General features: G+C 40.6%; 1 protein-coding gene across 1 annotated transcript in view; it reads right to left on the reverse strand.

The window, feature by feature from the left end:
* Window positions 1-7,291: 7,291 nt before the first annotated feature.
* LOC117237783 (neurexin-3-like) overlaps window positions 7,292-15,984 on the reverse strand; it is a 61,493-nt gene continuing 52,800 nt past the window's right edge. Inside the window, exons 4-5 of the mRNA XM_033502113.1 lie at window positions 8,091-8,280; window positions 7,292-7,609 (exon numbers count right to left, since the gene is read on the reverse strand). Of these exons, the coding sequence (XP_033358004.1) occupies window positions 7,292-7,609; window positions 8,091-8,280 (508 nt within the window). The remainder of the gene's footprint in view (window positions 7,610-8,090; window positions 8,281-15,984) is intronic.

Genomic DNA, 15,984 nt, shown 5'->3' on the forward strand with positions numbered 1-15,984 from the left:
GGGGAAAAAGGAACGTCAGGAAATTTCAAGCATCGTGTTCCAACTGACATGGTACAAGCAGTAAAGTTGAGATGAAGAGAAAATAAGCCCGGAAATATCCGCTATTATGCTATTCAAATTATATAAGACGCTCGAGCGTTTACAAAGAGCGGAGAAATCAGATCGCCGGCGACGAGAAAATGTTTTATAGCATTTCGAAATAACGATGTGGATAATTGATCGCATCTAAGCCAATAAAAATATCAGGATCATATTTAAGCTGAAGATGGAGTAGAAATTCTTCTATTTTGCGAGTCTACGCAGTAATACGCGAAAATTGCAGCGCGGTTTAAACGAAATGAATTATCATCGTCAAGATTTTAAACAAAATTCGACAAGAATTTTGAGAACTTAACCAGTTAGCTGTTGAGGCCTCTGTGAAAAACCTGTACCTAGGATGTGTGGCAAAAAGTAAACGACGACGAGTATACTCGTCGTAAGGCGACATACTGCCATTTCCTCGTGACGAGTATACTCGTCGTAAGGCGACATACTGCCATTTCCTCGTGACGAGTATACTCGTCGTAAGGCGACATACTGCCATTTCCTCGTGACGAGTATAGTCGTCGTAAGGCAACATACTGCCATTTCTTCGTGACGAGTATACTCGTCGAAAGAGCTAACTGGTCAATACATTAATCCTTTGCATTCCTACGTCGAATGTGACTGAGGAGCTCCTTTTTCGAGTACCGTTCGACATTCTTTCAGTGTCACCTTTTTTTCTGAAACGTGCGAAACAAAACCAGGATCGTATCCTGGAAATTGTGTCAAGATACATCATACACTTAAAAATTACGAAATACAACAATAGCGTGAATAAAACTGGCATTTAAGTGAATTTCTTTCTTCCTTTATTTATTTAAATCGTCTTATTTTTTAGTTAAAGTAAATTTCAAACAAAACACTTAAAAGCGTCGGGAGTTGCTGGCAACAAAATTGAAATAAAATTCGCAGTGCAAAGGGTTAACGTAGTTGGTACATGATGAGACTCGAAGTATTCTCAGCAGATATGAAGACTTAGAGAAAAGCTTCGAGAGTATCGATACGAGTGAAGAAAGCTGTTTGCCTGAGAAAGTAACATTTGCAAGCAGCCGGCGGACAAAGAAATTTACCAGAGAATGTTTCATCTTCGATAAATCAACGTTGTATAAAATTCTCAAAGTCGCTAGACGGGGCAGGTCCTTTCTGTGTTCGCGAAACTTTCGATTCTTCTTCTCTTCCCTTCGAGAGTTTCTTTATGAAAAAAAAAAAAAGAAAAAAAGAGGAGATTACGAGAGCAATCTAAGTTTGCTGGCTTTCAAATTTAGTCTGGATTAGTATTGAGAATGAGCGAGTATTCATAAAGAGGAAGCTGGATCGAGAGGAAGGACAGAGAGGCGCGCGAGATAGGGCAGCGAGTACAAAAGGACACGGGAAAGGTTGAGCACGAGTACCGACCAACTTTCATGATTCCTGCGCGAAACTTATTCCATAAAGATTCTTGTCAAAACTTTCTTATTGCCGAATAAAAAGTCAAAACTGCATAGAGAGCTAGAAGAGAAGAAGAATATAGCGCAGGATACGCGACGGCTAATATAAGCGGAACAGCTTTGATTCCACGGATACCAATATCCCTGCTGGTCTATAGCTGTCCGACAGTATCGATATTACATTCTGTCGACGATATATTTCAGCCATGAACGGATAATCCGTATGCCCCTAACTATAGGCCATCGAAAATGTATTAACGTTATTAAGTTACGTCGACTTCCATTACAACCGTGAGAGCTTAATGCTCAAAATGTATCACGAGTTAAGAATATTTCACATTTTACTGATAGCTTATTACGAATTATCCGAGTCTTCGTTATTGAAAATTTATCTATTCCTTGGTTGGCAACTAAGTGATTGCGGATTTTTCAATACCACCTATTGACAAAATCCGCAATCACTTAGTTGCCAAGCCAATAATAAGGAGGCAATTGGACGATATAGCGTAGCTATTAATTTTTCTTTCTTTGTTTTTTGGATCTTTACAGTTTGCGCAGATGTGCACGTTCGATGAATCGATTTAACGATGTTGCGACTGTAGAGCGTGCACGTTTATCTCACTGGAGAAATAAATTGATCGAGAAGAAACGTAATAATCGCGTAGATGCGATCGCGAGGAATGGAAGATCAGTCGAGCGTTTCCTTCGTAGTCTTCTGGGTTGATCAGCCAAGTGAAGTTCCTTGGTTGTATCATTGCGATGATGGTCTAATTTCTTATAATATTTTCTCGCACATTCGGATAGGATAATGTGTTAATTATCCTAGTTTCCTTTATGTTATCAAACAACGATTGTATGACAAGATTGCATTGCAAGGTCAACACACAAATTCATGATAAACTATCTTCAATCGCCGACCATTTTGAAATTCAGATCTCCATACTTCTCAAAATGTTCAAAAAATTAATCTAATGGGCAACATTGGCGACTAATGATACTTGGTCCTCAACCTGTCCAAAGATTCAAACTTGCTTACTCATTACACATCCAGGTGAAAAATGAAAATCAGATTCAACAGTTCTTTGCATATCAACAAAAGGAAGAATTTTATATCCAAAAATTATCCAAAAAAAAAGAGGCAACGAAAATAAAAAAAGAAAAAGGAAGGGAATAATTTTTACGTGCCACAAATAATTGTCAAGAAAGAAACTCGTATCTTGCTAACTGAAAGGGACAGGAAGTGCATATTCCCCCCAACGCAACACTACGTGTATAATGTGATATTTTCAAGTTCAGCGCCCCATTGTCCAGGCAAATCCACTTGCATCCTTATCGCCAGCCATCCTATACGTCGATCATTATCAATATAAGCCGTGAATATAGGTAGTTGAATTAAACTGCCTGGTCCAATAACGCCATTGGTCACAGCAGTTCCGCAACTCGCACCACCACCTCCGGATTAAATCATCCTATTATTCAAGCATCGTCGTTCGAATCTTCCACTGGCATCGTTACATTGTACACAGAATCATAGCTGGGAATTTCCATTCGCCCCATCTGTCACAAACCTGTCCGTGGACAGCTCAAGAATATCGATGTTATGTCGCTGCAATGCTTTAAGATTGCACACAAATTCATTTCAGCTTTTTTATTCAACAGAAAGAAACGTCCAACGTTTTACGATCTTATCGCGAAATTTATATTTGACGGTACAGTCGGACCTCGTCGGGTAACTCGATACCCAACGCAAGAGCCGAGATCTTCGAGTTACAGAGCTTTCACGGTGAGGCAGATTTGACGAACGAAAGCTTCGTACGAGGGAAAGAGCGTTGGTATCTCGAGCTTTCTTCTGGAACTCGTTTCATTCTACGTAGATTAACGCGAAAGTTACAGACGCGACGAACGATGGCAATTAGAACGGTTGGCCTGCACTGATATGCGCGTGGTGAAAAAGTAGATGCAGCTTGGGTCGTTTTAAGTTATTCGTGACAATTAGAAGAAGGGAGACGATATCGAACGACCGATTTCTCATGACGAGAGGTCTGGACTATTCTAAAATCGAGCCACACCGGTAAAATAACACACGTGGACGCGTGGGGGATAATTCGAGTTAAAGGAAACTTCATTTCTACTTGTAGAATGAAAAAAATCGCATCGTTGTGGAGCTTGTCGAGTCATCCGACACTGTGTTTCTATTTGGAATTCTTCTAGCGTCATCTGCAACTTGGTTCCGATTACAGTTTCCTATTTAGTATATCGGGTAATTCGCGAGTGTAACCATTTCGATCGACAATGCGTTTCCGAGCAACAAAGCATTTCCGCCTTCCATTTCAATTTCCTTTCTCCGGTTATGGATAAACGAAACTTCAAGATCGGCTATTTTGCGGCAGCTTCATTCAAGTTGAAGTCGATCAGCATACATTTTGGAAATTTCAATTTCCTCCGCGGCGAATAACTTTCCGATGGAACGTGGAGATGGAGCGACGGTTATTCGTTTCGAACGGTCATCGACCTTCTTTGTTAATTCGCATCGAGCACGAAAGGCGTTTTTTTTCTTGTCCCGCGAGCCCTCGTCCAACGCTGAGAAACAATTCGTACGACGAGGAGGTCAGCTACATTTCCTGTTGAATTTCAATTATTTGTTTTACGCTAATCTCCGACTCAATCATTTTCCTTTATCCGCAATTACTTTGGAATTCCGATGATCTCAAAAATGGCAATTTCAATTTCCAATGTCCTGTCAGACGATTCACGAACAAAACCGCTAAGCGAGAACGCTTTTTATCGCGTCTGGCGCGAAAGTCGAGCTTCGATCTGCTCGTCGTTTGGCCGACGCTTTGGCCGCGAAAGTCCGCAAAAGGATTTGCAACTTTAAAGTGGCGAAGCCGATGGCCAGGCGCAGTCCAGATTGCTCGTACGTTGCAGCAATTGCAATTTCGTTTTCTGACATCGCTGGCAGACAAACAGCAATTCCCTCGTTCCGCGTGTCTGCTTTTACGTGTTGCCGACGTATGTGTGTAGCAAATTGAGCGCAATTTCTTATTTTATTATTTCCCAACTAGCGGAAATGTAAAATAAGTTTTTCACGCAATAGTTCTTTCTCCATTTATAGCAAATATGTCCGAGAAGTCCATTGCATTAGATGCGGCGAATTTAGTGTAATCTTTCATCTTGTTATTTAACAGGCGGGACAAGCGGGTGGAATATAAAGTAATTCTGTGATACAAGAAATTTGTTCTGTTTTTATCCATAAGAAATATATCGCAGAAAGAGAGATCTACATCGACGTGTTTTTCGAACCTCTGTGTGCGTGACAAATAAAGTATCACATTTCGCTTTGTTATTCAACGAACGTAGAAATACGAAATAAAGCTTTCATACGAGAAAAAGTGCTTTTTTCTTTGCCAGGAATGCAACGTAAAAACGGCGAGGATTTTTATACGTTTCAAGATCAAAGTGTGTAGAAAATGATCCCATAATTGTCTCCAACAATGCGATTAACTGATCTCTGGGAAAAAAACTAGCAACTCACAAAAACATGGTCGATTCTCGTCGAAATAAATCGGTGGTGTCTCGCTAAATGCTCGCCTTTTTGTTCCCCTTGTTTAGTTGCCTTTTGTAATTGATCGCTCGTCATTCTCACTATTGGCCCTCGAGTTGCTTTTGACACACCGCAAAGGGTGTAACCTGATCCGAATCCGATTGTCCACGAGCCAACGACGAAACTTGTTCATTTCTAGCTTTTTAAGAATTAGACTTTCGCCACGTATTCGTGAGATCTTTCTCGTTAAAACGAGACGAAACGCGATACAGTTTGAATCGCATTTACCTGCCCAGTTAAACAGACGAGAGAAAATAAGTAGCAACGTAGCTAAATAAGCAAATGTGCGTCAACTTGTACCGTGTTTGGTCTCGTTTCAATCGTAGAAACCTTGCAATTACATTAGTGCAGGTTTCACTCGACAAAGATTGGAAATAAAAAAAAAACTTCCATGCTCGCCCTGTCTTTCTCTGAATTCGGCAAAATGGCAAATCGTATCTGTTACGTACGACCGAGCACACGATAGTCGATCGTCGAGGAGTCTGGATTTTCGACCAATTACAGGCACGACGCTATATCTCTGATTTGGAAGAAAAGGAAGCCCGAAGAAAAGAGTACGACGCGTAAACGGGACAAGCGATAGATTTAGGTGAAATGGCGTAACTGCATATACCAGCCACCTGGCAGAAGCCGGAAAGCAATTATTTTCGTGCTCCAAATCCTATTCCCAATTACCTGAGACCCGTACACCGAGTCTCATATTGGCGATTCGCCGACGTTCGCTAAAAACTTTCAGGTCGCCCGGATGCCGGGTCGAGTGGCCAATAAATAAACAAGTTTTCAATTAATTTCATCGACACCGGACCACGGTTCGCACAGTTATACGATCGTAGGCTCTATTCGTCCACGTCAAAGTTTCTCTCGCGTAAATTAATACGATCAGCTGTTCGTTTGTCCCTCTCGTAGCGGCCGAGTCACAGCCTGGCAGCGTCTGCTGCTGCCCCTCTGCTTTGCAAAGTCGCATCCGTCGTTTTTCTGTCAGACGTAACCCAATTTCGCGGCTATCAAACATTGCCAAGGAACGTAATTACTCATCGATTAGAAGCGCAAGTACGGCGCGAAAATTCGTATAATTTCCTTGCCGCTAAGATCTTGATAGATCAGGTCGAAGAGAGCGGCGAAATTGGCTAAGTTAATTAAAATGGTAGATTGGCGACCGGTGAAATCGATTGGCCACGTTTCGAGTAGAACGATTCGATTAACCCTTTGCTGATAAAATGAATAATTTCATAGACAATAAAACGAGGAGAAATTTGATTTCCAAGTAAATTTCCAGTATTATGCTTGGACATTTTGCCTGGGATTTTCTCACGCTGCGCTGATTTCTTGCCTTTTCTCGCGCGGGAGGATTACATCGATCGTCCTCGTGCAAAAGGATTATTAATTTCGTGTTTAACGTGTTTGAAAACTGACGGACGTGTAACGGGCGGAACACGCACAGCAGAGAGTAAAACGAAAGAATAGAACGCATAGGAAACGGTAGAATGAAAAGTATAGAATCAAAATGTGGGTCACGCCTCGACAAAATTTTGCTCGCGTTTTAGCCAACGATTTATCATTGCAATGCAAACAACGGGAACAATCGAAGGGAATGAAACTTTTTCGAAACGAAATCAAACGAACTCGAACCATGCTTCGAATTAAATTCAAATAAATCGTGCCTCCAACTTCTACTGTATAACGAGCAGATTGAATTTCCTTTCCCATTGAAAACTAACAAAATATTGATGATACGCGTCTAAGCTATTCGTCGTTATACACGGTGACCAGGAGGAATTTTCGCAAAAATCGTGCATCACGCTCATCTGCAGAACAAACTTGGAAAATCGCCCATCATTTCACGCTTACTTTTCATCACATTGTACAGTTTCACCCACCCCGTGAGCCACGCGGGAAAAAGAACAGATCTTTCGTATTTTAGATTTTCATATTTTAATCTCTGAATGCTGTTTCAATTATTTCGCCTTCTTCAGGATGATTTAACAAGTATCATTGTGCTCGTAGACTTGGACTGTGAACAAGTAAGGCCAGTTTCACTTGGACTATAGACAAGTAAGGGCAATTCCACTTGGGCTGTGGACAAGTAAGTTCAGTTCCACTCGGACTGTGGACAAGTAAGTTCAGTTCCACTTGGACTGTGGACAAGTAAGTTCAGTTCCACTTGGACTATGGACAAGTAAGTTCAGTTCCACTTGGACTGTGGACAAGTAAGTTCAGTTCCACTTGGACTATGGACAAATAAGTTCAGTTCCACTTGGGCTTTGGAGAAGTAAGGGCAGTTCCACTTGGACTGTAGACAAGTAAGTTCAGTTCCACTTGGACTGTGGATAAGTAAGTTCAGTTCAACTTGGGCTTTGAAGAAGTAAGGACAGTTCCACTTGTACTGTGGGCAAGTAAGGGCAGTTCCACTTGGACTGTGGAGAAGTAAGCGCATTTGCCATCCTGTTGACCGTGGATTCGTTATTGAACCTAAGACTATTGTCATTAGCACCTTGAGTATCTAATCGCCACAGTTACTTGTCAAATACTGTAATAATCATATTTGTACCATTAACTATCATCTATATCGTATAACAACAATGGCTAATCCAAATGAAGATTCGTTAAATGCCCTTAATCCCAATGATAACTCGACATATATATTACACATGTTACACAGCATAAAATTTGCACAAGTTTATTGAAGAACTAGAAGACTAAGAACTTGAAGAACAAGTATCGACGTTGCACCGCTGAATGTACAGCTTCTCAAGTTCAACAGAAGAAATATGAAGGGAGGAAGACTTTGTCATTAGGCGGTAATTACAAAATCCACAATCACTTAGTTGCCAACCCATATAATTTCATAAAGTGAAAGGTTCCCGATACGGACATCGTAACTTAAGTAAACAAACTGTATCACACGGTTTTCCCATGATTCAAACATTCTATTATGGAAATATCTGAGAGATTTAAGCAGAAAGCGAACAGCCTCGAAACACAACCCCATTACCAGTAATCAGATGGATTTGATCCCCTGGGAATAGGAGCTTAGAAGGTTCAATTCTAGGCAGAAAGGTATTGGGATATACCGACACGCTACGTGAGCGTAATTGAAAGTTTCCTGCTGGGGGGAGGGGCATAAATGGCGTATACGCGCTGGCGTCGCGTTCTTCACTCGCAGTTTCGCTTCTTCGGCGAACTTGGCGAAACACACGGCAAAAGGGAAGACGAGAACAGAGTAACTGGCTGAATGAAGCTTACCATACCGTGTTAAGTGTAAAAGTAGTGGATGTTCTCTTAGTTGAACGAGCGAAACCGGGCTTTTTTATGGTTGGAATAGGTACACCGGTCTCTTTAGAAAGTACGAAAAACACTCAACACGAGCTGGAGAAAACTCGTTGGAAAATTCCTTTCGTGATCGGAACCACTGCTTCTCTCCTGTCCCGTTTTTTTAACAAATGCCTTTGAAACGTATCTAACAGACATCTCACGGTGGATATTCGTTTCGCTAATGCATTTGCAACGCGTTGTTTGCTGGGTCAACCTATTCTCCAAGCTTGAGATTCCGATGGAGATGGATGGTCGTAACGTTAATGTCGTTGATTAGAGAGACAGCAGAGTGTATCCCTGTTTAATTACGAATTTCAATAGGCGAATTTTTATCCGAGCAATTTGGGAACATATTTGGACACATACATTTATACGAGTTTTTAATATTTTATTATTATTTGCAATAATTCAAGTAGTAAAATAATAATAAGAAGACTGAACATATTTATGCAAGCTGGTATTTCGACGAACGCGTAAAAGTAAAACGTAAACGTGGAAGTAGCACTTAGACAGAGATTCGTTTTGCCTGCTAAATATTGTAATTGTACTAACATTGAATATTTTATTCTTCTTCGGAGTCTTCAGAATTCCCATAAATTCATAAAAACGAATTTATTTAATTCTATTAATGAGCGTAGTAATTGAAGAAACTTTTGCGAATTGGAACACGGGAATATCGTAAAATAGAACTAAGATAATTACGTTACAAGTGATACGAAGGGATATCAAATGATCTTTTCGTTTTTACACCACTGCGCCCCATATTTTTACCTGAGTTTCGCGTTGAAAATCGAATTTAACCAATGTTAACGATTGCTGGAATTGCAACTGCTTGAAAGACGATGTCAAAGGTAGCGAAACCAATCATACTGATTAAGCGTTCACAGTATCGAAACGGTGATACATCAAACGTACAACGTTACATCAATGCAAATCAACGTTGTGGTTATCAACCCGAGACACCGTACCACATCAAAGAAAAGATTTTAACGCGGTATAATTAAAAATGTCTTTGTGTTCGGATACTGAAAAAACAACCGGTTTGAGTTATCGATTTCATAATGCAGGCAAAAACTGGTAGATCATAGAGTAGATAAATGAAACGTATTGGACATTTGTCAGACTATACGACTAGAGAACGAAACGTTATTTTCAGTTCAATGTATACATTAAGCGATATTAACGTAATATTTTGTTGCATATTCTTATTTCGTTGCCATGAGAAAAATTCCTAACATTGTATTTACTTTTTGTGTTATGTATTTCGTAAGATAGTTTCATATATGAGATACTTATGTATGGAATAGCGAATGTTCTGCCGTTTGATTATGTAATTATGCAATTTAGGATATTCTTGAATTTTCACGAAATTATGTCCCAACGTTTCGAGAAAAATTAGATTGTTAATCGGCTTGGCAACTAAGTGATTGCGGATTTTGTCATTAGGTGGTAATGACAAAATCCGTAATCACTTAGTTGCCAAGCCAATAGAATTCCTTCGATATCAACCTACTGGGATATACGACGTTCACAAATTATGTTCAACTTATTTCCAAATTTCTGTGAATTATAATAATAATATCGTATTATTGTATTAACGCCAAATTGTGGCCACCGCCAAGGGAATAATCCATTTTAGAAAGGTCCAAATACTCTCCTTAAATAATATTCCAAATATTCCAAGAATTGAAACTACTTAATGAAAAACATTATCTCGATAAAATAATTCTGAACGATTTATACGATGGGATCGGTAAGAAATGTTTGTAAAGGAAACAAGTTCACTTTTGCTTCTTCAATCTCTCGTTCTTACAATCTGTACGAAGCTGCATCCACGCCCGGATGAGAGGTTGCAGGAGGAAAATTCTCAGATAAAAGTGCAGCTTCCGGAAGGAACGTATACACGTGTATTCCTGACGGAAGAGTTGGATTTTCTTGTTTCTTCGAAGTTTCCGTGGTATATAGGGCAAGAAAGTTTCAACTGAGGATCGAAGCTTTCTCGGCTGTAACAGTACAGAGGCGAGATCGTGCCGTTAAGATTCTTGAAAATTATCGAAATGTCGAAACCGCCATTTCGTGGCGACACAAGTTCTCCGTGCAGCCAGCTGCCAAAACGAGCACGAACAGGCTTGCGAGGATCCTTTCGAGGAACCGGGCGTGTGTAATAAACGCGAATCTTGACACGAAACAGGTGTAAATGAGAATAGATGGAAGAAGGAAAGTGGAAAGGGCGGTAATAAAGGAAATGATGTTAACGGCAAATACGAAGAAGTATTAAATTGATAAAGGAAATTTCATAAATAACGAAATTTAATGCGATGTCTGAAGATCGTGTTACGTGAAAAATAAACAACAACATGCTAGCGAGTGGCTGAAAAAGTTCCCACGAGGATCGTTTTACGTACGAAGAGAAATAGCAATATACCGTCTAAGTAACTAAGCCAAAAGGATTGCAAAAAAATATTCTCATGTTTCTTAGATACCAAAGAATGCGCGAGAACGTTTTTACGCGACCAACATCCGACATCGATAACGGTGTTCTAACGACGAGATAGAAATCTGAAAACATCACGGCCTGACCGAAAAGTAGCGATGACCGAGCGTGGTGAAAGCGACGTGTGCTTCTCGTAGAGTCACTGGAACACAGCCTCGTCGACAGTGAAACGAGAGAAACACGAGAATAAGTAACCATGAGAATAGAACAGCCGTGCGCGAAGTAGCTTAAAAGGTAGCCCGACGAGGGGAGAAAAGAGCGGATAGAAAATTGACGAAAGAAAAAGTGGAAGGGGGAGAAAGGTGGAAAGGAAAAAGGACGGAGGGCGTATCGAGAGAACGAATCTTCTCGGCTGGCATGGTTTGCTTTATACCATCTAACTCGTCTTCTGTTTCCGCCAGGCTCGCTTCGCTATTGCTCGCACCATTGTCTTCAGGTTGGCTGCAGAGTGCGCCGCAAAAGGGTTTCCAAACACGCTCCGCCCCATGCAGTCACCATCTTTCCACGGCCTCGTTCGCTTCCTCTTACCCAGCTCCACTCGCCGGAACAGATCCAAGATGAAAATAGGTTGAGCCTCGAGTGGACCAGGTAGCGCGGAACGGGCTTAAGGAGGTCGTAGGTCGCGAAGGGGCAATGAACACGAATGTAGGTGGCAGTGACGGTCTCGGCGATACTTCATTATCGGATGGATCGAATGGAGAAAAAGTGTAGCAGACTGGTTGTGTCTCGGTTGAAACGAGAACCGTCCGTCTATCTGGCGTCGTCGAAGGATATGAGTTACTGACCCGTGTATAAATGAACGTTATGAATTCACCGGCAGAGGGCATATTCATCCGTAAGTCTAGCCGTGGGCTCTTTCCTCTTTCGGGATCGAAGCATCGGCCGTACTGGCATACAGAGGAAATCGAGGATGAGTCCAAAGGCAGAGGGCAAAATAGAAGAAGTAAAGTGGAAACGACGGCGGTGCCCTGAAACGTTTGCCATCGCTCGAGAAAGAGGGAGACGCGGCGTTTCTATCTTGCCGTGAGATCGAGAGGAAATCTTCAGATCGTCGAAGACGAGGAAGATTGCCACCGTCCCGACAGGAAAGGATGACGACGAGGCCACGAGGGCGACGGAGTTGGAAAAGGAGTCACCCAACCCCCAGCCGCAATTCTACATCGCCGATGAAACTGGCGCGATTTACTTCGCCGCTACCGTTGCCACGTATCTGTGAAATAATGGATAACGCTTCGAATCCTTTTCATATTCCTGCCGCCTCCTCCCTTCTTCCGTTCGGCTGAATCCATGATTTCGCGAATAATGGAAGGTACTCGCTGTGTAGAGATTTCGATTATGATACCTCTGATAGACTGCAAGTTTGCTTCTTAGACATTAAAATGCTCCGGTGACCCGTGCTACGAGTTGCGCATCCAGCCACCAAATTCAGTTTCGCGTAATTCTATACCGAATCTCGTTTCAGTGGATTATTTGCAGTTATAACTATAGCGTAAAGATTTTAGAGAAGATCTCTGATAAAACAGAATCATTCGTCTTTTTAACTTTCCTAATTGTATTTCCTATGTTGTAACGCAATGGAAACATTATAATATGAAAATTGTTGCTACTTAGAGACGCTTATATTATACTTTCTCAGAAGAAAAACCTGTATGTCTTTTCGGCTGTCCTACATGTTGCAGCATGTGTAACATTTCAGTTGATTCTCTGACGATTTCACACAGATCCGTCAAGCAGATCCGAAGGATTTCAAGTCCAAACGAAAAATATCAAGCCCTACCTCGTCCTTGCGGCCGTTACAACCATTTTCACATCAATTCTCCAATCAATGTCGTCCAGATCGGATTCTACTTTCAAGCATCTGACGAGGAGTCTGCAAGTATAATCTAACGCGATGAGTTTCCGTGCAATCTGAAAGCGAACGCTCCCTTAACGGAAGCCAGAAGGATTCTCCAAAAGTACAGAATTACAAGGAGGAGACAAGAGGAGAGGGACGAGAGGAGGGACAAGTCGAGTGGCCATTCCACTCGGTAGGTTAAGGACACTGAAACGAAGATCTAAGGCAGCAGACCCGCGACAATAGAACCGTCAACCAATTGTTCAACTATCCGGGCCTCTCGCGATAGTTGGACAAGATCGATAGATGGTGTAGCGCGTTCGTCGAAAGGAAATTTCATTGGGAAAACATTGCTCGTTTAAATAACGCCACTTCGATGTATCGGGATATCGACGATGGTAACAGCTTTCTGTGATGAAATTAATTCGTCGGCGAGATATACGACGACCCTTGAAAACGAATTTAAATGTTACTAACGTACAGATCTCAAGAAGCTTTAAGTGTTTTCATGGTTAAGTCTCCTGTACAGAGTAAAAAAAGAAAAAGAAAAAAAATAATAGAGACCTCGCAAAAGTGAATTACCGTTTCTAGTGGTCTGAAATTGAAACGAGCCAAGGTTTCAATTAGGTAATTATAACTGTCGCTGTAAAAGACCTGCGAACACTACTTGTGGCTTATGAAACCTAATCTCACTCGAAATACATAGGAATTTAAGACAGCGTTTGCATCAGAATTTACTCTATGGCGGTTTCAATCTCGTTACATGTATTTTAAAGTGAAAGAGACGAAGCTATACAAAGTTTGCAAAGTATCTTGTAACTGTTGTACCCGCAGACATCCAGAGCTAATAAATTTAGTATCTCGAAACGCGATCCTGGACTTTGTTTTAGAACTCTCTTACTTACACGGACGAACAGATACGATCAAACGCCTAAACGGTGACTCATACATACGTAGCTCGCGGTTACACTCAAACTTATCGCGCGCATTAGCGCGTTAACGTCTTCGCCAATATCGTGTGACCGTTTAGTTCATTGTGTTGCGATCGTTCGAAAGCGGATAGCAATGTAAGTGTCAATCAATTCCCGGCGAAGTTAAATTGCGTAGCACACAATCGACGAGCAATCAGACGTCCCCCAAGAAGAATACTTTCCACGTTCCGTCATACCTTGTAGCAAACGTTCCTATAAGACTGCATTATACCTCGAAATTATGCATTCGCCTCGATAAGATCCATCGCGTGAAATTTCAGCGATTGTGGAACCGAGTGTCTTCCTTTCTCTTCGACCCTCTAAAGTCCTGTCTCTCTGTTCCACCCACCCTTTTTCCCATCCCCCAGTCTATCTACCAGTCTCCTCTTTCCCCCATTCATCCTATAATCAGCCAACTGTCTCTCTATCTCTCTTTCCAGCGAATCAACAGCATGAACCACGCTTTATGCAAATTACCAAATCTCCGCATAATGTGCCTCGTAAGCCTGTCTACGGTTGTCTTAGCTCTTATGGCAAAATGGCGGCCAGACGTTTTACCTAACATGCCCTGTATAATTTAAACATTCCTTACGCTTCTGATACTTCGTACTCTTCAAACGTACACGTTTATACAACCAGGTATCTTTGTTTCGCACGGTAAATTCGCGAATGTAATTGTTCGCGCGTAAATGTTTCATCGCGTTAACGCGAACGAGAGACGACTGTGTCTGGGAATGTCAGTAATAAACACTCGAACGACGCAACGTTGGTATATTGGAGAAATTTTAATTGAATAGTTGGAAGATTTTATCTTCTGTTATTGCTATGGCGAGATAGGAGATGCTAGCAATAAGAAAATCTTATGAATCGCGCTGATTTACTATACTGCATGAATGTTAATAGAACGTATAAATTAATGAGAACCCGATAGTAAAACTAATGGATTCAACAAATAATACAAATTTTAATTACTTTGTCTTAGAAGTGACTCAGAGTATATTAAAATTTAACGTGCGATTCATTCGATGTATCTATCGATTTTCATTAAAATTTTACTGCTAATTAAACGTTAGTGCGTGAATTAATAACGACGTCTTTTTATGAGTATAGAAGAATCTTCTCTGTGTAATTTGTCTACAGAGTCAGAGGCAAGAAAACATTATTTCAGAACGCTTTATAATAAATTTTGTAGAAATCACGTCATAACGTCATAATACGTCATAATATTATATATATAATATAATCATTATGTATTAACACATACTTACAATTAAATTATATCTACCATTAACAGTAAATCAAAAATAATGTTGCCTTCCTTATTACAATAAGTAATCCAAGCATTTAATTGTAAGATATGCGGAAAGTTCATGTAACAAGCATACAATATGGCGCTTGAAAAGCGCCATTTACGTTCCTCTATGAAATTATTGCAAATGATGCAAGGCTATACAATTAACACGTTATGGAACGCTTTTGTAGGATATGCTAACCTCTAGAAACGATTTTTCGCGGTGAATTTATATTCTAAACAGAGTTAGAAAATACAAAAGAACGATATTTTCTCTGAATATACGAAATTAAAACGATATTGAAAGCAAATTAATTGGTTGGAAAGAGGTGCCTTGAAATGTATTAAAAATGGCGACTTACCCCGTTGAAACACCATGGAACGAAGCCGTGATGGACAACGGGCGTTCTGCTACAGCGTAGGATTCCTTCTGCCCCCGTATTTTCTTGTTTTTTTTTTCTTGGTTTTGTAGTTACACCCGCGACACTTTCATTCAGATGAACACAACGCATACACGCAGAAAAACGTTGAAAGTTATGTTGTGACTCGCGAATCGGTGGCGCTATACGACGGAAACAGGAACGGAAATAGCGCGGGTGCGACCGGTGCCCCGTGAAATACAAACTATACACAGTAACGCACTAAAGTATTTCAATTATCAATGTTCTTTTACTTCGTCATAATATTTTTCATTAGAAAATTAATATCAATTCTTTAAATAATAATAATTGAATTTTACAGAGTCGTATACTGAATTTGAATATACATACATATGTATGGAACATGGTACGAAAAGAAACAAGTGCTAATAATGCCAAAATAAGTGCTTGATACAATACGAGTTTCAAAAATTAACGATTAATAATTCCAATTAAAAGAGAAACATTTTCAATTGCGTCATTTCGAATGTATACGTGAGGTGATTTACTTTATATAAGAAGAATTCTGCTTGTTAATTTAATATCGAGAGTTA

The sequence above is a fragment of the Bombus vosnesenskii genome, unplaced genomic scaffold (genome assembly GCF_011952255.1).
Source record: "Bombus vosnesenskii isolate JDL3184/JDL3185 unplaced genomic scaffold, Bvos_JDL3184-5_v1.1 scf7180000013402, whole genome shotgun sequence".
Lineage (NCBI taxonomy): Eukaryota > Metazoa > Arthropoda > Insecta > Hymenoptera > Apidae > Bombus > Bombus vosnesenskii.